Here is a 23,364-nt window from a genome sequence, read left to right on the forward strand (position 1 = left end):
TTGAGAGAAAGATTACAATATTTTCAGTATTTAAATACGTTATTTTAATGCACTGGGTAATCTCTTACTTGGTATCACAAGGAAGCGGATAGAGAACCACCAGAACCAGAGAACCAGAATTCTTCTTCCACAAAATGTTTTCCATTGAGTGTGTGTGTGTGTGTGGGTTGAGGTTTTCGGGCGCTAAACAGCGTGGTCATCAGCGCCCAAACGCATAGAAACAGGAACACATGCGGAGAAGAGACGAAGACGGACAGCGAACAAGGAGAACGGCTAAAAGACACAGACCTGACGCAGTTACAAATCCTCACATACAGAGGCAAAACAAGAGGAGAAGAAACGCACTAAAAAGGAAAGGAAACACAAGGAAAAGAGAACAGAAATTGAAGGGAAACAAGTAGGTAATCGTGACTGGCGGACCTCTTACCTAAAACCTGGGTGAACCAGTCACCCAGCAGCACATTAAAATCCTCTCCCTAAAATCCGAGGCAACAAATTGGACAGGACACAAAACCGTAAGACCTTAACCACAGTCGTTGCGTCGTCTTGCAAAATAGAGGGCAAATCCGGTGGCAAGGAAACCACCGCCCTCTGGTCAGAGAATAAAGGACAGTCAAGTAAAATGTGACGCACAGTTATCAGGTCGCCACAAACACTACAGATTGGGGGGTCCTCCCGCCGGAGTAAAAAACCGTGCGTTAAGGGACTGTGCCCGATGCGGAGGCGGGTGAGGAGAACCTCATCCCGCCTGCATGACTGGTAGGATGTACGCCATGGCCGCGTGGTGGCCTTGACCAGACGCAGCTTATTTTCACCGACTGCCAGCCACTCCTCTTCCCATTGACGCATAACACGAGAACGCAAAAGGGAGGTAACAGCATGGAGGGGGACGGCACATTCAACAACGTGAGGGAGGGAACATGCATCTTTGGCAGCCACATCCGCCAGTTCGTTTCCCCTAATACCCACGTGCCCCGGCACCCAGCAGAAAGAAACCTCCTTCCCCTGCCGTTGCAGGTGGAGTAGGGCATCATGGATGTTCTGGACGACCGTATCCGCTGGGTACAAGTGTTGCATGGTCTGAAGGGCACTCAGAGAGTCAGAACAGATGAGAAACTTAAGACTGGGAACACATCTCATCTGCTCCAATGCCCGCAAGATCGCAAACAATTCGGCATCAAAGATGGTAAACGCTGCAGGAAGCCGTAAATTGATGACTCGATCAGGGAAAACCACAGCACAACCTACAGAGTCCCCCTGTTTAGAGCCATCCGTAAATACTGGTACATGGTCAGGATGCTGGTTTAAAATATCGTAAAATAAGGAGGTAAAAACAAACGCAGGAGTGCAGCTCCTCCGGTACTCTGACAAGTCTAAAAGGACGCTGGGCCTCTGGAGCAACCAGGGAGGCAGGCGGGTAAAACCCTGGAGTTGGGGTGCCACACGCTCCACACCAAGGGACTCAAGCAAATGCTTGGCACGAATTCCAAATGGTCTCGTTGCCCTTGGACGACTGGAAAAGAGACATTCCATAGGGGGTCGGGCAACAGTAGGGTACGCAGGGGAGGTAGGACAGGCAAGGAATTGACACACCCGTCGCACCATGAGGAGTTTCCGCCGGATGGCGAGCGGCGGTTCCCCTGCCTCAGCACACAGGCTGGGGATGGGACTGGTACGGAAGGCACCAGTAGCCAGCCTGATACCCTCATGGTGTACTGCGTCAAGAATCTTCAGATACGAAGGCCTCGCTGACCCATACACAGTGCATCCATAGTCAAGACGCGACCGGACGAAAGCCCTATAAAACTGCAGCAGACGCGCCCGATCTGCTCCCCAGGACCGATGGCTCAAACACTTCAAAATATTCAGCGCCTTCAGGGCCCGCACCTTGAGGTCTTTAAGGTGCGGCAACCACGACAACTTGGAATCAAAAGTGAGGCCCAGGAACCTCACAGTGTCTCTAAAAGGAAGAATGGTGCCCCTCAGACGCAATTCAGGGGAGGTAAAAGCACGTCGAGAACGATTAAAATGAACACACACACATTTGTCTGCAGAAAAGGTAAAACCCGTCTTCGCAGTCCATGCCTCTAATCGCTTTATCGTAAGCTGCAGCTGCCGACTAGCAGTGACAAGACTGGAGGAAGAACAGAAAACAGCAAAATCGTCCACAAACAAGGAGCACTGGGCAGGACTCCGGATTGTGGACGTGATACTGTTAATGGCGACGGCAAAGAGGGTGACACTTAAAACGCTTCCCTGAGGAACACCATTCTCCTGCACGTACAAATCAGATAGCACATTACCAACCCGATATCGAAAGACGCGGCGGGAAAGAAAGGACCGAATGAAGATGGGGAGATGGCCACGAAAGCCCCACTGATGGAGTTGATTGAGGATAAGGCGGCGCCAAGTAGTGTCATACGCCTTATTAATGTCAAAGAATACACCTAGACAATGCTGGTTACGTAAGAAGGCCTGCTGGATGACCGCCTCAAGCAGGGTCAAGTTGTCTATAGTTGAACGACATCTCCGAAAGCCACACTGAGAGTGGCTAAGGAGCTGCCTGGTCTCGAGCAGCCAAACCAGGCGACGGTTGACCATGCGTTCCAATGTCTTCCCGACACAGCTCGTCAAAGCAATACTCCGATAACTACTGGGATGCATTCGGTCCTTTCCCGGTTTGAGGAGGGGAACCAAAATCGCCTCCCTCCACGAGTCAGGGAACGTGCCGGATGACCATATCATATTAAAACAATTCAGGAGTACTTCCTTGGATGGCAGCAACAAGTGCTGCAGCATGCTGTACAGGATTTGATCAGCACCTGGCGCAGTATCATGAGCCACAGACAGCGCCGAATCCAGTTCCCACATTGTGAAGGGGCAGTTGTAGGGTTCAGAATTTGGAGACCGGAAGTCCAAGTGATCCCTCTCGATAGCAGTGCGGTAGCGGCAGAAATCTGGATCACAGTTCATAGTGGCAGTAGATTCGGCAAAATACGTGGCCAGTGTCTGGGCAATGTCTCTCGGCGCCGTGAGTAGACTACCCTGATGCAGCAATGCCGTGACAGGTAGTTGGCTGCGTTTCCCGGAGATCCTCCTGATGGCTTCCCACACTTTTGTAGAACTAGTGGAGCGGGAGATGGAGTTCAAGAACGATTGCCATGACCGTCGTTTGCTCTCTTTAATCACTCGCCGCGCCTTGGCCCTTGCCACCCGAAAGGCCGCAAGATTGTCAGCTGAGGGGCGGCACTTGAAGCGGCGCAGAGCTGCACGGCGGGCTCGGATGGCTGAGCGGCACTCAGTGGTCCACCAAGGGACAAGGCGCCTCTTGGGATGACTTGAGGACCGTGGGATCGACAATTCAGCAGCATGGGAGATCACGGCTGTAACATGGTCGACCCATTCGTGGACGCTGGCACGGTGTTCCAAAACAGCTAAATCGCTGAAAAGTGTCCAGTCAGCTCTGCAGAGGTTCCACCTGGGTGGCACTGGTAATGCTACAGTCTCATCCAGGAGGCGAATCCAAAGGGGGAAGTGGTCACTAGAATGGAGGTCAGCGGCAACCTCCCACAGAGCAGAATCCGCGAGTGCTGGAGAGCAAAAGGAAAGGTCAATAGCTGACGACGACCCAGAAGCAGTACAGAAATGAGTGGGAGCACCAGAGTTGAGGATGCACAGTTCTTCGGATACCATGAGGCTTTCCAGAATGCGACCCCTGGGGCAAGTAGTCGTAGAGCCCCATAAGACATTATGAGCATTGAAGTCCCCCAGAAGGAGAAATGGGCGGGGGAGTTGGGTAATAAGGTCTGTGAGAGCCTCAGAGTCTATGGCGTCCTGAGGCGGTAAGTAAACGGAACAGATTGTGAGCCTCTGCCCCACAAGAAGGTCAACTGCAACTGCTTGCAAGTCCGTAACGAGAGGGAGCTCAGATGAGTGGTGCATGTCATGGACAAAAACCGCAACACCACCCTTTGCCCTTTCCCCCATCAGATCATCTTTTCGATAGACGGTATAGCCCCGTAAGGAAGGAGCATCAGTGGCCCGGAAATGTGTCTCTTGGAGACATAAGCACAAGGGGCGCTCTCGTACAAGGAGTTGTAATTCGGCCACATGCGTCCTGAACCCATTCAGGTTCCACTGTAATATGGGAGCCAGTGATCAGGGTGGCTGAATTTTCACCCTGCCCCTGTGCTTTGGAGGAGAGCCCGTACTGGCCGGAGATTTATTCCTGGGGCGAGAAGATCGCCCCCGGTCGACATCAATGTCCATCAGCTCCGATGGCGACCCAAGGGAGATGTCAGATAGTACGATGGCATCATCATCGGACTGACCGTGACTAGTCTCCTCAGGTGGCAAAACCTTCACCTTTGGCGTCTTCGTCTTGGGGGGCTTAGAATGCAGAACCTTGTCAACAGTTGGAGCTTTACTCGCCTGGGCAGAAGGTGCCATATGGGGAGGTGCAGGAAGTACCCCAATGTCAGCAACCACGGCCTTGTCCGATGTTGTGGGGAGAGCTGCAGGTTGCAAAACAACCGCAGCAGCACAAGTGCACTGGCAAATGCAGGTATTAGTGCTGACACTAGCAACCTCCGTTTGTGTAGCAACAGTGGCCAACTGTACCGGTTTCTGCAGAGTGGAAGCGAAAGATGTTGTAAACACAGGAGGCTGCATGGCCTTAAAGAGCTTCTTGGCCTCACCATAGGGGATGCGCTTAGATGTTTTGATCTCCTGTATCTTCCGTTCCTCGAGATAGATGGGGCAGACCCGGCTCCAGACAGGGTGACTCCCAGAGCAATTCACGCACTTCACAGGCGATGAACAATCGGCTCCTTCATGGGCAGGCTGACCACATTTACCACAAGTGGCTATCCCATTGCACCCCAACGTAGTATGCCCAAAGCGCTGACATTTAAAACAGCGCATTGGGTTGGGGAAATATGGCCGTACTGGCAAACGTAAGAAACCCGCTTTAACATGCTCTGGGAGTCTCGGGCGATTGAACGTGAGAATAAACGAGTCGGATTTGACTAGGTCCCCATCGACTCGTTTCATAATATGCTGCACGTCGACAATACCTTCGTCAGCCCACTCAGATTTCAACTCGTCCTTGGGGATATCCACCAAGTCCCTACATGTCACAACACCCTTACTATAGTTCAAAGTGGAGTGGAGCTCGATCTCGATAGCGTACTCTCCGAGACAGATTGCTTTCCTAAGAGAAGTGACTTGACGGGAACTAGAAGTTTCAACTAACAGAGTCCCATTGCGCAGACGCTTCACAGATTTCAGTGTTCCTGCAATTCCCTCAAGACCCTTGTGGATGTAAAAGGGAGAAACTCTCTCAAAGCTACCTTCCTTCCGTTTGACAATCAAAAACACATTCTGGATATCAGCATGTGCTCTGTTACGACAGTCTGATAAATCTCTAGTAACACCAGGCGCTGGAGGACTCGCAGCACGAAGTCGCTTTTTCGATTGGGTGTGTTTTCCTACCAGTGGCCCACCCAATCCACTGGTAGGGGGAAACGTAGAGGTCGAAGGGTCCATTGTGGTCCCACGAGCAGCTAGGGAACTAAAGGTCCGCTCAGACAGAGCCCCGCGTGCCTGAGTAAGCCTTATACAACTGGGGTGCGGCAGGTGCCCCAGAGGTTGCCCGCTTGCGACTGTTCCACCCCAACAGCCATGCATCTTATAGGCGCGCAGCACACCATAAGATTGAGGGGTTTTTATAGAGGTTTACCTTCCTCGCAATCCAGGCGGTCAAGCCAAGATTACCATTCCCCGCAGCATACAACATTCCACCGCTGCGCCATGCGGTGGTCGCTGAAGCATGTCCGGGGTTTACGGTGACAGGAGACTGGCGGCGCTGACCAGTCCCCAGCTCAGGACCCCGGGGTCGCCAAGCCCGTACTCAGCAAATGAATGCTGAGCCCCTGGGGGGTTTTCCATTGAATCCCTATCTTCTTTAGTATCACTCAAGGCTTGGTTTTTCCTCAGATAAACAACTGACTATCTCATGTTAAGACCAGGAGCTTCTTCTGGGTGAGAGATTCTTTCCGTGTTTAACAGTTCTACGTGTGTTGTCAAAGGCCATTCTCTTGAAAATTCCCAAGTTCTGCCTTCTGGCATTTTTCCTGGAGTAGAAAGAGTGGCAGTACTTCTCCAGCACATTTCTCCCTCACTATTTTCTTCATAGAGTTCATTCTAATTTTCAGAGCTTCAACTACTCATTTGACAACTTTCAACAAAGGTGTAAGAGGGCCAACATTATCTTTCTTTCTCAGAATATCACTGTATATTACACATAAGTTCACGAGACTGAATATTTAAGGTAACAACCTACTTTCCTGGGCTCGAGGTAGAAATTAACAATAGGACATGACACCACTCCATTAACACAAACTGAATCCGAAACACGATATGCGACAAACACTTTGCAGCATCATCTGCGATGTTGACTTGTCAGGGAGGCAATTGGAAGTCATCACCACAGAAATATTCACAAATTGCAGAATTCAGAGTGGCACTAGAGTGTCCTTCACACAATGCACTCCACGTATGTGAATTGAGAGGGACGCTCTTTCAGCGGCTTGACTATGGCATCCTTATTTCAACGATCACTATAAATACTCGGGATAGTTTAGAAATACAAACACTTATGTGATAAATAGAAAATTTCTGAAGACAGGCTTATGAGGAAGTACAGGGTTATTACAAATGATTGAAGCGATTTCACAGCTCTACAATAACTTTATTATTTGAGATATTTTCACAATGCTTTGCACACACATACAAAAACTCAAAAAGTTTTTTTAGGCATTCACAAATGTTCGATATGTGCCCCTTTAGTGATTCGGCAGACATCAAGCCGATAATCAAGTTCCTCCCACACTCGGCGCAGCATGTCCCCATCAATGAGTTCGAAAGCATCGTTGATGCGAGCTCGCAGTTCTGGCACGTTTCTTGGTAGAGGAGGTTTAAACACTGAATCTTTCACATAACCCCACAGAAAGAAATCGCATGGGGTTAAGTCGGGAGAGCGTGGAGGCCATGACATGAATTGCTGATCATGACCGATCCATCGGTTTTCCAATCTCCTGTTTAAGAAATGACGATCATCATGATGGAAGTGCGGTGGAGCACCATCCTGTTGAAAGATGAAGTCGGCACTGTCGGTCTCCAGTTGTGGCATGAGCCAATTTTCCAGCATGTCCAGATACACGTGTCCTGTAACGTTTTTTTCGCAGAAGAAAAAGGGGCCGTAAACTTTAAACCGTGAGATTGCACAAAGCACGTTAACTTTTGGTGAATTGCGAATTGGCTGCACGAATGCGTGAGGATTCTCTACCGCCCAGATTTGCACATTGTGTGTGTTTACTTCACCATTAAGAAAAAATGTTGCTTCATCACTGAAAACAAGTTTCGCACTGAACGCATCCTCTTCCATGAGCGGTTGCAACCGCGCCGAAAATTCAAAGCGTTTGACTTTGTCATCGGGTGTCAGGGCTTGTAGCAATTGTAAACGGTAAGGCTTCTGCTTTAGCCTTTTCCGTAAGATTTTCCAAACCGTCGGCTGTGGTACGTTTAGCTCCCTGCTTGCTTAATTCGTCAACTTCCGCGGGTTACGCATGAAACTTGCCCGCACGCGTTCAACCGTTTCTTCACTCACTGCAGGCTGACCCGTTGATTTCCCCTTACAGAGGCATCCAGAAGCTTTAAACTGCGCATACCATCGCCGAATGGAGTTAGCAGTTGGTGGATCTTTGTTGAACTTCATCCTGAAGTGTCGTTGCACTGTTATGACTGACTGATGTGAGTGCATTTCAAGCACTACATACGCTTTGTCGGCTCCTGTCGCCATTTTGTCTCACTGCGCTCTCGAGCGCTCTGGCGGCAGAAACCTGAAGTGCGGCTTCAGCCGAACAAAACTTTATGAGGTTTTCTACGTATCTGTAGTGTGTCGTGACCATATGTCAATGAATGGAGCTACAGTGAATTTATGAAATCGCTTTAATCATTTGTAATAGCCCTGTATAGTATTTTCAATTTCAGTTGAGGGGTACACAAAACATGACTACATATCATTATAATGTTACTCTGAACGTACCTTTACAATAGCTCAATTCGTGGCTGACAGCAGCTTGATATAAAACATCAGACACATTCTCTGATTCTTCTTCTTGATGAGTTGCCTGTGACAACATGTTAGTTGTACACATATCTTTGTATGAAGGTATGCATGTCTCAATGTGTGGAGGGGATAACACTGCAGCATCTGAAGAACTACGAGCAGATTTCTGAGTTGTTCTGCTGCACTGATTTACTTCAGGATCAACTGGCATTAAATTTTTAATTGCAGTAGCTCTAAAACAGCCACCATTGTCAAATTCTGCCTCTAATGACTTACTTCTATTAGCGCACACTTCATTTACTACATTATCACAGTCTGAATTCTGTACTGAAGTAATTATTAAATCTGATAGTCCTGCATGTACTGGACTGGTGAGATCAAGTGTATTGCTAACCTGTGAAGATAAGTTGATGTTACCTATGGACTTCCTATCCACTTCACTGTTACCTCTGATTTCCACTGAAGATACTGAGTGGCTGAACTCTGCTTTTCTTACATGTACATTAAATGAATGTGCATCATTTGACGTGAGTGACCTATGGTACTCATGAGAATTGTTTGTGATAACAGAGACTGAAGACAAATTTCTACTTGAGGCACTTTCGTCAGAGAAGTTCAAATGGTTCTTTTGAACTACAGTTCCACATTTAAATGCAACCATATCAGTTTCAATCTCATCCACAGAAGAGAACATGTCAGGACTTTCACAAGTCATTGCAAATTGGAGTTGGCCAATCTCTGGTCTATCCCAAGTTGTGCTGTCACCATTGCTTCCACTTTCATTGTGCTGGGAACCGTTAACTAGTGGCACCAAGTATCTCTCACGATGTTGATGACTAGAACGTGTTTGATATCTGTTCTCAATTCTCTTACGTTTAATTCTGACTGACGAAGGTATGCTTTCGTCAATATTACAATTGCTTTTACCTTTACTATACACACTGTCACTACCAGACCTTTTATTAGAATCATGAACACTTATAAATTCCTGAACTCCAATAGCTTTCTCACGTACACCCTGACTCTCTCTAGTTCTCTTAGATCTTGTGAAAATTGGCGAAAGGAAATCATCAGAATTTCTAGTGTTATCAACTTTGTCACGTCCAATCTTTGTTTTCTTATTCCTTTTATGTTTTATTTTGATTGATGAATAGAAGCTTTCATCAGGATTAAATGAGTTATCAGTATTATTAGGCCCTTCATTTTCACTTGCTGTAGTTCTCCTCAATCTCATTCTTGAAATATTTCCAGAAGAATCTTGATGTGTAATTTTGTAATCAATGTTTTCATTTTCAATACTATTTCTAGTCATTTTTGCAATCTGGGAGAAGGGACTATCCACACATTTACACTGTTCAACTTTGTTACGAAGACATTCAGAAATATGTGCACGTGATTCAGAAAATCTGACCACATTGGATCCATCAGTGTCATCTGCATCACACAGAAGCAGTGAAGGTGAAAAGGTGGAATCAGAGGCAGCGAAAATGGAAGAGTGGTGTTGGGAAGATTTCTCAATATTTTCAATACTATTCCTTAACTCCTGTGTCAACATATTTCTGCCATCTCTCTTCAGATCATTATTGTTGTTCCTTCGTTTATTACGAACTGAAACTGCTGGGAAAACAGGTGAAATCAAAATTGGAGTACTTGTTCTGTTACTTCCTTTGTCTATTGGTAGACAATGCGAAGGTGAAAGTAGCACTGAAAAGCAAATAAATAAATTAATCAAATATTTTGCTCAAAATACGGACTACTGTTTTTACAACAAATTAAATTATATAATTTCTTAATATGAAGCAGTAAAAATAACATTAACAGTAAAACACAACTCCAAAAATATTGTATTAAAAATTTAACATAAAACAATTTAAACTAAAAACTTTCAAATTACACCATAGCCTACTGTACTGTCATAATATGCAATGTTAATGAACCAGAAACAAGGAAAGTGCACAAAGATGGTAATTTTACATTAATTTTTATTTTGGAAGTCCATCCTGCATTAGTGAAAAATTTCTTTGTCTCCTCCTTTTACTAAAATGTCCATCTTTCATGAACTTACTAATGTGGGATTCCTCCAATCTGATGTAAAAAATCAACCCTAAAATTTTGCCTACAGAAAGGACTCATCCAAAGAAATTCACTGTCCAAATTTTAGGTGCTAAGGCACATTGCAAGTATTTAAAAAAGTATTTGTCACGTGAAAAACTACTTTAAGCAGTAATTTGTACAGCCCTTCTGCCTAGATGGGAATCGGCAAACAAGCAGTTGTGGCCATTACAAGAATGTAGGACCATGTAGTATGAAGTCTAAACTGCGCGCACACAAATTTTAAGCACTTACGCCACACCATTGTCTCTCACATCATCAACGTTTGGAATAACTTGCAGATCATATTGTCAGCTAAGCTGCTGCAGATGTAAGTATTGCATAAGTGACTAGCAGAGGAAAGAAAATCAATGCAGTTTATGATGTTATACTACAGATGCTTCCATCATTTGAGACTAATTTGTTGAGATTAAACATTTTATAATAATTCCTGAAGCACAGTTCTTATGATAATTATTGAATAATGTATATTTCAGAAGCAATGAAACATTTCCTTGTTTATTCCCTGTGGTTGTCACAAAAATGGAAAGTGTGCACTGGATGACAAATCAATATCTTCCTTACACCAGGCAAATGTCACAAAACAAAACTGAGTGCTTACTAATTTTATTCAGACAGAATTGGGATGGAGTAAGAAACGGTCGTGACCATGTTCTGTACATCAGGTGTACATGTCCAAATTAAGAGGGTTGCCCAGAAAGTAATGCACCACATTTTTTTCTCATGCGAAAACAATGCTCTGAATGTGAAACATTACGTATGTATTATTTGAAATGTCCTGGGTAAGCATGCCAAGTTTCCATCACTTCCGACAGACAGCGAAGCTGCAGGACAGTTTGTACATTACAAACAACGTACTGTCATTTAATTTCTCACTGCAAAGAAAAACTGTGGGGAATATTCACAAACAATTGTTCAAAGTCTACAAAGCATCTGCTGTCAACAGAAGTACAGTTAGCTGTTGGCCACAGAGGGTGTGGTCACCAGAAGGCAGTGCGTCGGAGCGCCACAATTTGCGGCGGTCTAGGCGACCACCAATGGCTGTCACACCTGACATGTTGCACTGAGCTGCTGATGTCATTCGCAAAGACTGACGCATTATGACTCGGCAGTTGGTGCTGCATGTGTCAATCAGCAAACGAAGTGTGGATGCAATTATCCAAACTCTCAGATATCCAGAAGTGTGTGCAAAATGGGTCCTGTGGTATCTAGCAGTGGATCAAATTGCACGGAAAAAACATTAGTCTTGATCTGACGCAACATTTTGAGGCTGAGGTGAGGCCGTCTTGTCCTGGACTGTGACAGGTGAAGAAACCTGGGTTCATCATTTTGAGTCCAGGGGGGGAGGGGGGGCAGTTGCTGGAATGGCGCCATTCCCACTCCCCACAGAAGGAAAAATTCAAAGCAACTGCTTCCACCAGCAAGGTCATAATCACTGTGTTCTGAGACTGTGGAGGTGTGATTCTCATTGATGTGATGCCAAGAGTTGGTACCAATAATTCATAAGCATGTGTCAACACATTAACAAAACTCAAAGACTCACTTCCAGTGACTTTGGCACCACAGCAACCCAGGAGATGTTTTGCAGCAACACGATAATACTCAGCCCCACACAAGTCTGAGGACAGCTGAACACATTGCAAAACAGGGTTGAACAGTGCTACCCCATTCACCCTACAGCCCTGACCTAGCCCCCCTCAGACTTCCACTTGTTTGGGCCATTAAACGATGCTATTCATGGAAGACATATTGAGGATGATGAGGCTGTGATTCATACAGTGAAGCACTGGCTCTGCCACCAGGACAAGGACTGGTACCAAAGGGGCATAAACGCCCTTGTTTCGCAGTGGAGGAAGGCCACAGAATCGGATTGAAATTATCTGGAAAAATATGGTGCGTGGCTAAAACACCATTCTTTTGTGATTATAATTCTCATTATGTTCAATAAAGAATTGCTGAAGGAAAAAATGTCGTACATTACTTTCTGTGAAACCCTCTTAACAAAATGTGCTGGCACAAAGTGACAATGCACAAATGGCTGAAGTTTAACAAATCTGTTCCAATGGTAAACCTGAAAGTACAAAGAGCTATTGGAGTTTACGTTGTCCAACAATTTTCTAGAAACTGCTTTTTACTGTCAAACAACTACTTTATGGAGAGGACTGAACCGCACTATTAGTTCTGGGTGGAATCCAAATTATATTAACAGTCTTATCATCATCATCATCATCATCATCATCATCATCCCAAAGATGGGGATGTCATGTCCAGGTCAAAACTCCCAACAAAAGCAATGCATTGTTTTCTGGAAATGGGAAGAAGACGTTTCAGACGTAATATTGATCAAATTATTCTCTCCCATTTTTCCAGATTTTACCAGAATTACACGATATTTGCCACTAAACAGCTAGTGCCTGTGGTAAGCATGAGTGGATTACACAGTTTTATATCTCTCTTCACATCAAGGCACATTAGGACCAAAATTTAAAACAAGTAGTGATTAGGGACAAAAATCTTGTAATTGACATAGTAAAACCTGGAAAAGTGAGATGAGAATAATGAAACATGTCATAGCAAGCATTGATTGCACAAGCAACTGACTGTTTTTTTGCTCAAAATAAAGTAGTTTGTGCACCGTTCTTGCACTAAACCTGACTAATTAGTTTTATAAACAAAAAGAAGCTTTGTCTTCACATCAATTACGAATTGCTCTATACTATTAGCTATCTCCTCTACATGTTTACTATAAGGAAAGTTCATAATTTTCTGACTTCCTTTTCAGTGTAATTTCTTGTATCTGTTTAACCGGGTCGAAGAAAGTTGGAAATCAGTAATCTCCCTCAGTAAGGGTGCACTGATGCTCATGAACAGTTGTAAACCTTCAGAATTTTTCTCCTTTAATACTTTTTCAAGCTTCATTTTGGCACATATTTCGTGCTTGATGTAAAGCCGCCTCCTATTTATACATGTTCCAATTTTTCGAAACGAAACTGACTGCACACTGCTTAACTTTAGGCTTTTTCTCTCTCCTTCATTTAATCAAAAAATTTAAAATCTCTTCATTGTTACTGAAATCTATTACTTTACATGTTTTCTTTTGTTCGAGCCACATTTCACAGATTCGGAGTTACCTCCAGTTTCTTCTCATGTTTTCACAATTTCTAACAAAATACTGAGATCATTTGAATGAATGTCTTCATATTTCACCTTTGCAAAGTTGGGAACATTAATTGGACTTCACATTACTGGGAAATCTGCAACCTGCACAAAGACAGATGCTATTAGCAAGCATATTGGTGGCAGGGGACAGCTTTACGGCCATGGTTAACACTTGCAATACCGCAAAGGCAACAGTTGGTCATTAGGGATATTAAGTGAGTTACAAACTTGAGCAAATAGTAATAAGGCAATTGTGTAAGAAAAATTATCAATGGAAACTGAAATTAACTTTACTCATGTACTGCCTGCTTTGGCTAGGGTAAGAGAGTACACTTCTCCACTTGTGTGGCTAGCTATACTACAAATTTGGCAGGTTTCTTCATTTCAAAAACTTGCTGTGTGTCTTAGCAACTAAATTTTTGACACTGTCATACCCGCAAACTTTTGAAAAACATCACAAGATGATGATGGTAATAATTTTTGGAGATTAAATATTCCTGGAGAGATGTCCACTGCAGCACCTACTTCTCCCCCACTGGCGTTATTGCACAGTATCAAAAGTTGAATAGCCTGGATTTCTTGCCGACAACATCAAACTTAATCACTACCCTCTGCCTAATATCACTTCTAACATCAATGAGCTTGCAATTAACATTCCAATCAATTTCTGTGAAGGCAAGCTGATGGATTCAAATTCTTTAACAGTGCTAACAAGGAAGTCAAAGTTGCTATGGATGTACACCATAGCATTTTTGATTGAAGGTAAAAAGATAGCATTTAGCGCATCATGTACTTAAAGCAGATTTCACAGCCTGAAAATGTTATTCATAACATCAACAGCTTCAATCCACATAAACCCTCTCATTAAGGCTCATATTACACCATGAAAGATTTTTGACAAAGTTCTTTTATAAATGCTTGTTGGTCTAATCTTTGAAAGTCAATTCTATGTGTGCTTTTATAACAGATTTCTCTTATCAAAGATCTTTGACAAAAATCTGAGCAACGTACTCACTTTCATAAAAGGTTGCAATTGTATGCTTGGCAATTCCTTTCCTTTACCCCTTTCACCTAGAAAATAACGATCAAAAGTATTTCGTGTGTGGGTACCATCACAATGGTTATCGAAAAATATGAAGGATATGGAATTCTTCATAATGCAAAGCATGCTGACTAAAAAAACCACAACAAGTTGTTAGAATCTTATGAAGAAAAACTTTTGCAATCAGCTGCATTTGAAGTGGCTGCACTGTGGAAAATGAAATAAAGAAATTAAATGGACTAAAAAGTCAGCATTTGGTAGGAAAGTTGAAAACATTTATGCGGAAATGGTAATTATAAATTTACTACTAAAATCCAGTGTTACTGGTACCCATTAATGGGATTCCTTGAGACAACACATGCCAATGAGTTGTCTAATAATTTTGATTTTATGCATTTTATTACTTACAGGATATGACAGAAGAGGCCAACGGAAGCTCATTAATTACCTAGATGGAAGAAGGAAACTATCAACTCTTTTGTGATGTGAAAATTCAAGTGGTGTTAATAAAGTGTATTTTTTCTAGGAGCGGCGAACGGAGGACATGGTGTAAGTAGTACGGTAAAAAAGCACTAATACGTAAGACAAGCAATATATTAATACACAACAATAAAATGAAAAATTAACACTGGCAAAAAATCCAGGAACAATTACATTTTTCATGTGCATATGCAAATTAACAAAAATTCAGGTTCTATTCTTCAGATTTCAAACACAGAAAGTTGAACCCATCATCTATGCCTCCAATTATGTCTTAAAGATTTATCTACCACAAGTTTGAAACACTACATCCACATTATGAGTTGTTGTAGATGAAATCTGAATCTCTCTCAGTATATTCTTCGGAAGCAGCAGAAAGTAGTGAAAATTTCGTCTCCCCCCCCTTACAAACCCTAAATATTATGGACAGCATTAATTCCGGTTAGGATAACACTTGAGCTACAAGAAAGAAAGCACATATACATATATTTTAACTTTGGATCTCACCTGAGTCAATGTGTTCAACCTGATGTTTCACACCACTCGACGAATTTTTGTCGACCAATGGTTTCCTGTAAACACGAACACAGAATTTAGGAAGGATGAAGCTATGACGACAAAAGAAATTTTATGTCCAAGAGGCTTACATCATAACATATCATATTCACACTTTTCTTCTGCACTTTTAAAAACATGTCACTGTGTTTTATTCATGTAGAGATCTGATTCACATGAATCTTCACTATTTGTAGGCTACACCAGAGTACTTACATGTGGTCAATGTATGAATGTATGGTGTCTGTTCTTTCTGACATGTCCAAAGAAACAGTCACCACACATTCATAATTTGCTAGACCTAGCTGGGCAGTGAATCCACCTCCTTCAGTGAGAATGCACAAATACGTCCGACCTCCTAGCAAACTCACAAGCAAAAGAGGGCATACGGAGGAAATGGACAGTGGCTGGGGATAGGTGGTGCTCGATGGGAGTGTGGATCGGCCGTGAGGCAAGCTGAGATAGTCTGTGCAGCTGCGATAACACTGTGTCCCAGATGGCGCAGTGGTTACCGCACCTGCCTAGTAAGCAAGAGACCCTGGCTTCAAATCCCAGTCAAGTACCCATTTTCACTTGTCTCAGCCGAATCTGCGTAATGTCCTAATGCAGCTGACAGCAGTGTCACTCCACTCCCTGACCTCCCCTCCCCTTTCCTCCCCCTTTCCTCCCCCTTTCCTCCCCCTCCCCCCCCCCCCCCCTCACTCCACTTTCAATTTACACTTTTGTCAATGATGTATTTCAATTTCAGGCTGTTTTTCGAACTACATTATTTCTCTTAACCCTTCATCGAGTGCAATCAGCCGGATAGGTGCAGCTGAAATGTTTTTGTTCCCCTCTCCCCAAATTGTCGGCATGGGATTTCCCCAACATTGGTACCTTCTTACCTCAAGGTGCTGTTTACAACGCTCCACTAGCTTTTGCACAACCTTTGGGGAGAGCAGAAAATGGCCTCTCAAGCTCAGTGCGCTCTAATACATCTCACTTACAGAGGTGTGTAGTTTTGGTTCTTTTCAACCAGAGTTGTTATTTTACTCGCTTGATGGATGAGTAATGTGAATTGCTTGTGAAAATGTAGAGTACAGTGAGCTAAGCCTTTCAGGTACATTGTGCCTGAATAATGTTGTTATACTTGTGTTCTTTCTTTTACACTCCATATTTTCCACAGACATGGCTCATAATTATTACGACTTGTCTAATCCACGTCACCTTTAAGAAATACAGGATTTGCTGAAGTGTGATGACGATGAAGACCCCATGCTATCTGAGGATCTTGGTGAGGAGACATTTATTCACAAGACGAGGTGGAAGAATGTGAATGCAATTCTGTAACAGAGCAGGATGGTGAGGATACTGCGGACAATGAAAAACAAAGAGAGAACAAAACGAACTTAATTTGGGAAGAAATAAGACCATGGCAGCCAAAAAGCCACCCGGGAAGGCACATCATATGGGATCAGACATCACCACCACTCACCTCCCTGGAGTCATAGCAAATGCTAAGAACACTAAAAGTGCAGTTGAATACTGGAATAAAAATATGCAAATCAATACACTGACACTATCAAGGAGTGTTTCTAGAGAGAGAGAGAGAGAGAGAGAGAGAGAGAGAGAGAGAGAATCAGTTCCACAGATGTAATTGAACTAAAAGCATTTATTTGTTTGTTGTACCTAGGGAATTGTCGAAGCCTGGAGGAACTTTGGGGACCAAAGGTTGTTGCGCTGAATAATAGTCTCTTGATGAATCTCAAACAGTTTACGACTGTTACATTGACTTCATTTTGATGACTGAACTATCAGAGACCAACGAAAAGAATTTGGCTGGCTAGCTCTTATTTGTGACTTCTTGAAACATTTGTGGAAAATTGCCAGAAGAGCTATTGTCCTACACTTCCTGGTTTTCGTGGAAGATGTGTTTTTCAGCAGTACGTACTCTCAAAACCAAACAAATATTGAATAAAACTTTTTGCTCTTGTTGCAGCGAAAATGATACACACTGTAAACATGGAGATCTATGTTGCACTACAGCCTGCAGGTCCTTTCTGTCAGCAACAAATCAACTGAAGTTGTCAAGAGAATGACTAAATCTGTATTTGGATGCAATCAAAATATCATTGCTGATAGTTGATTTTCTGATTTTTGACCTCACTGACTATTTCAACACAAAAAGCTGTCTTATTTGAACCTGTCACAAAAAATAGAAGACAATTGCCATAAGATTTTGTTGATGTAAAACAGAAGACACAATACAGCAGAATGTTTGGCATTAATGATGGGCAGGTTTTGGTTTCCTACATACCACACCAGAACAATGATGTTATTCTTGTATCTTCGTTTCACAATGACAATGTCACTGATCCTTAATCTGGAGAGAACAATAAACCAAATACAGTCACACTCTACAATTCAACAAAAGATGTTGATACCACAGATCATATGCATGCTACTTAACAGTGTGAGCAGAGAAAGTACTGGTCAATGATTATTTTTTTCACACCCTGCTGAATGTGGGTGGTATCAACTTCCCAGTTACTTTCCTTGGAAATCAACTGAAGAAACTACATGGAGGAGTGTACCTAAAACCGATGGAACATCAAATTGTTCTTAGAGAGCTATGCAGAAGTAGTAAGAAGAAGATTGGAATGCCCTCCAGCTTGCAAAGGCGACTCAAAAGCCTCAGTGAGTGGGAAAGGCACCAGCACCAAAATAGTGTCTTGAAATGGGAGATTTTTACATAAATTTACCATTTACTAAAATTTATGTACTGAAAACTGTAACTGTTCGGTGGTGGATTTACAATTTCAGTCGTTTATATTTTATTCTTTTGTTTTTAATAAAAAGGTTTTTTTTTAGCCTCATGTTCTGCTTCGACACATTCCCATGAAAGCCACTAGTTACGTTTAGGTTACTAAAGTTGAAAATATGAGATAATAGCCAATTTCAAAATCTTTGTCCTTCAAGCTCCTTGTCGCCGAACACAGGAGTCCCAGAATAGTGCCTAGCAGAGGGTTAAGCATTTTTCATGCGTATATAGTAACCTATTATACTGTACTGTTTTCTTCTCAAATTACTTTCATTTTAATTAATATGAAATTCCCCTGACTGTCTCAACTAGAGAGTTAATGAAATGGAATCTGCACTTTCAAATGAATGTTTCACTGACTGTATTATATCTGTGTATTTTAAGACAGATCATTACAAATAATGCATTAAGAATTTAGTTTGTAAATGCAGCACAAAAGTAACATGTACATGAAAAACTAAGTTAACAATGATGTAATTATTATTTAATTTCATTGAAACTACCTGGAACTGCGAAGTAACCTATCAAATGTTGTGTTTGGGCTCTGTGTGACATCGCTAAAGACCTTTACTTCTGGCTGGAAAAATTTGTACTTTTTTGCTGCAGCAACACCCTCTTTCCTCTTAGTTCCCTTCATTTTACTATTTTTCCTGTTCTCTTTCTCTGCTTTCAAATCTACCTGGGGAAAATTTATTCTGTAACTGCATTGTACAGTCAAAATGAACATTCAACTTTCCTGATATATTTACAAATTCTACTATAATTGCATGCAGGGTGAATGAATTAGTTTAGCCTACAAAAATGAGATACTGGAATTGGGTCAACACAATATAAACAAGATACTTACAGTAGTTGTATCAAAATGGACACTATTCTGCAACTTTTTAGGCTTCCTTTTCTTTTTTGGGTTACATTTCTGGTCTGCTTTAAACTTCTTTATACTGTCAGCATTCAAAGCATTGAACAAATAAAAACTGGAGTTCAAGTCATCTTCAATTATAGCTGCTGGGAAACGCTTCCTCCTCTTCCGCCTTCGAACTGGTATGTAAGTTGATTTCACATACATCTTTGCCTCCTGGAAAGTAGTAAACATAAATATACATGGCTCCTGCACATATAAGAATAATGTCTAAGCAACATTTATTCCTTTTTTCTGTAATAAGAAGTGAATCAGTGTCTTACAGTTCAGTTCATACTCCATCCAACCATGGCCCACTCCCACACTAACCTAGCCACCGCCTGGTTACTTTCCAAAAATTTTATTTCCATCTTCATTTTACCCTACTTTCCTAGGTCCCTTTCCAACATTAAGAAAAAGCCTGATTTACAATCATCCTCCCGACAAACTAAAGGCTCTGCCATTGCCATGCTGAACCACTACTTAACATAAGATATTCACCACTTGTTTTATTCTTCTATCTACAAGGCCCACCAGAGTGGTGGCGGTTATGTGTTTAAGAGGACTAAACTCATTGCTTATCAGTCTGTTGATTCACAGGAAAATGACGTTAAAAGGAGAATTCTCAGTTCCAAGGCCTGTAGCCACATCATCAGACTGTGCAAATGAAATTCGCCTTCAAATAGGCTAAAGTTTCCCGATATACCAAAGCACTCACTACAGTATCAATGTTGCTCGAACAATCATGTGACATCTGAATTGCTCTGGTTAAAATTTAATAATTTTGAAAAACATGGGAGGAAATAGCACCAAATTCAATCATCTTACAAACTCTTATATTTAAACAGGTTTGGAATAAAAGTTTTCATACGCGTAATAGATTCTGTGTATAAACATTATGCTGCTTTTTAACTGAAGATAACATTCAAAAGCAAAAATTCTGTTCTTCAACATACATTACTTTTTTTTCTGAAACCAGATCAATATATTATTTGATTATGAGACACTAATGATTTACTAACTAGGTTTCAAATAAGAAATTCTGTCACTCCTTACAATTAGAATACCAGGCGAAAATGTTACCTGCTTCTAATCAGTTTTAGAACATGATTCAGATGAAAAAGGAACAAAAATTTATCAAGAATGAAATGTCTAACAAATTAAAAACAGACTGTAATTTTTGCTGTAAGATTAAATTCCGGCAATAAGACCCGCAGTTGGAGATAGTAACATATCAGTAGATGGTGGGACACGCGCAAGTACATGAACTGGACTTAATCATGATTGCAATCTTTTATTTCTGTATTAGTTGCTTTTGCTACACACGACTTGTACCTTGGAATATATTGCAGTCCTCGTTTCATAGCTCCTCAAGCTTTGCACTACAGAAAGGTTGGAGGGGGAACAGTGATATCAGTCTGGCAGATAACTATGAAAGCAGGGATGGGAGCAGCAAGCAGACAACAAATTATGTCTTTCTTCAACCATGGGAATGCGTACCACATGCTTGTGCTTTTCAGGAACATGTACCACATTTAACCTACAGTTTGCCTGTACCCACTTGCAGTCAGAATTGAACAGACTTTAAAATTGCACAAATACTCAACAAGAGTATTCACTTCTGCAGGTGACAGTAAAAGCCTAGATAGAAGCCAGTGGTGCACTTATGTATTTCATGCTGCAGTGTTCTCAACACTCAGTGTGATGTACAACAGGAGCAAAATGGCCTGTCAGCTGTTGGTTCTATGCAGCCAATGAGAGAACAGTGGGCAGACAATATGTTTATAAGCAAGATACACTGTAACATTCTCAAATCAGTATAGAAGAGAAATGCAATACCGATTTGGATAATAACAGCTGTGTTCTCAGGTCCTACAGTAATCACAAACTCGAAATTAGTTAACATATTTGAAAAGAACAGCCAAATATTTTTTATAACTAAGATATAATTTTCTTAGCTGGGCAATGGGGATGATGATCATTAAAAATAACGATAGCGCAAATGAAAGGGTCAGTAAGCGAAAACTGTAGAAAAGGAAATTGTCTGCATATTAATGTACACCATTTCTTTTCGTAAATTTTATATCTCCTTGTACTATCAAACTGTAGCCTATTAATAAATGGCATACATGTAGAACAGGTATAATATTAACCTTTTAGGCAGATACTTTATGTGAATAAAACAGTTTGGAATTCTGATTAGTCAGAATATGCCAAAAATAAATTTTTCACAAGAGGCCTCTTAGGGGAAGAGGGATTGGGAGTTGTCACATAATCAAGGTCGTCATACTCTTGGCTAATACAGTACAACTGGGTGTGAGAATGCAGACTATATGGACTAAAGAGCTAATTAGCTTGAATAGTCAAAATATGTACATAAAAATTTGAAGATGCACAACAGTGTGGAGGGATAAAAAAGCTGGATACAACTCAGGGACACAATGCAGTGGGAGGTACTCCCCTCACAAACTACACCTTACACTAGACTTGAAGGTTCAATTAAATTTTGTCATAAAATACGCTTTGCCTCAGGCACTGCAGGAATTTGGTAGCTGCTAATCCATCATCTGCAAGTATCTGACAGTGATGTAGACAGGTTTATTGCTTGTCTCAGATTGGCTAGCAGGGCACATTCTGAGAGAATATCAACAATCTTGAGATGACTACCACGAATGCATTGAGATTGAGGAGTCCTCTTGACACAACAGGAACTCTTGAGTAAATTTGGTGTGACTGATATGCAGTCGGCACAGTACAAAGGCATCTCTCCAGGAGGCCTGGAGAAGCATGCCATGCCTTGGTGATCCCTTTGACTGCTCTCAGCTTGTTGAGGATCGTCGTTACCTGTCATTCCATATCCCATGTCTTCACAATCTGATGTAGTTGCAACTGTATGTCTGTGCCCAGAAATGAAGTTTATCTTCTGTGGTTGCTTCTTTAGCTAATTTGTCAACGAGTTCATTTGCCAGAATACCCACGTGGCTCTGTATAGGGGTGAATATATCTGTCTTTCCGGGGATGTGGCAGCCAACTAACAGGTCTCCGGTGTTAGTGAACAAAAGGTTTTTTGGAGTAGCACTGAAACTGGTCTTTTAAGCAGCTCGTGGAGTAACTACAAATATGAAATCCCTTGTGCCCAGAGTTTTACTGTACTGTAGAGCCCATTATATGGCAACCAATTCTACATGTACTTGACAAACAACACTTCTTATGTCCCTTGGGTGTGCAAAAGCAAAACTGATCCTGTCAATGACTTTCAATCCTTTTAGATAGACGTCTAATTTGGGTCGTCACCGAGAACTGAAGAGATGTCTGAGAAATGGTGCAATCAGCATTTTTCTTAGTGCCACAAGGGAGATCCATCCGAATCATAGGACTACCCCACAACACGGGGTGGGGGCACCAAGAGGGAGCTCGGTGAGCATAGACAAGAGGCAGCAGTTTGAGGTCCTGCATAGATCTTCCAATCGTACCCCAGCTGGTCAGCCCATCTTTGGGCAATTTGGAAAAAGTCTTAACTGTTGGTTGTTAAACATAAGACATATTACACAGATGGGTAGGCATCTGACAGTGACCACATAGATCAAGAGTTCCTTGCATCTGACCCTCAGTGATGTGATACCAGCTTCCAACAGTAGGCTGTTGACAGGTCTCATATGGGACACCCAAGCTGCCAACCACACAACACTACTGCGGGCATGGTCTAACAAAACAAGCACAGTACTGATGGAGGTGCCGAACCGTAACAACAACCCATAGTCCAGATGGGATTAAATAAAATCTTTTAGGATTTGAGAGGAACGGTACAGTCTGTGCCCCAGGTGGTGTCACTGAGAAATCTGAGGGTAATCTGCCCTGATCTGGTTTACATATGGTAAACATGTTAACTTACCTATTAATAAAAGGTCTAAAAAGTTCGAAGTTTCAATGACTTGAATCAACTAGTTACCATGGTAAATCTCTGGATGTGAATGCACAGTCCTGAGTCAACTACAGTATATGATGCGAGTTTTCATGGGAGAAAACTGAAATCCATGATTCAGGATCCTAGTATGCACTTTTTGTATGATCCCTAGATTGGCAATGGCTGTGCGGATGATGGAAAGCTGCAGCACAGGCAAGTCATTCATGACCCACGACAGTGATGCTATGAGTCCCACTGCAGTCACAAAATACCACTGATTGCG

At 42.3% G+C, this 23,364-nt stretch overlaps 1 protein-coding gene across 1 annotated transcript in view; it reads right to left on the reverse strand.

The window, feature by feature from the left end:
- LOC126480717 (uncharacterized) overlaps nucleotides 1-23,364 on the reverse strand; it is a 154,808-nt gene that overhangs the window by 100,067 nt on the left and 31,377 nt on the right. The window contains exons 2-5 of the mRNA XM_050103972.1: nucleotides 19,127-19,354; nucleotides 18,783-18,958; nucleotides 15,432-15,496; nucleotides 8,108-9,835 (exon numbers count right to left, since the gene is read on the reverse strand). Of these exons, the coding sequence (XP_049959929.1) occupies nucleotides 8,108-9,835; nucleotides 15,432-15,496; nucleotides 18,783-18,958; nucleotides 19,127-19,345 (2,188 nt within the window). The 5' untranslated portion in view covers nucleotides 19,346-19,354. The remainder of the gene's footprint in view (nucleotides 1-8,107; nucleotides 9,836-15,431; nucleotides 15,497-18,782; nucleotides 18,959-19,126; nucleotides 19,355-23,364) is intronic.

This window comes from Schistocerca serialis, chromosome 5, assembly GCF_023864345.2.
Source record: "Schistocerca serialis cubense isolate TAMUIC-IGC-003099 chromosome 5, iqSchSeri2.2, whole genome shotgun sequence".
Lineage (NCBI taxonomy): Eukaryota > Metazoa > Arthropoda > Insecta > Orthoptera > Acrididae > Schistocerca > Schistocerca serialis.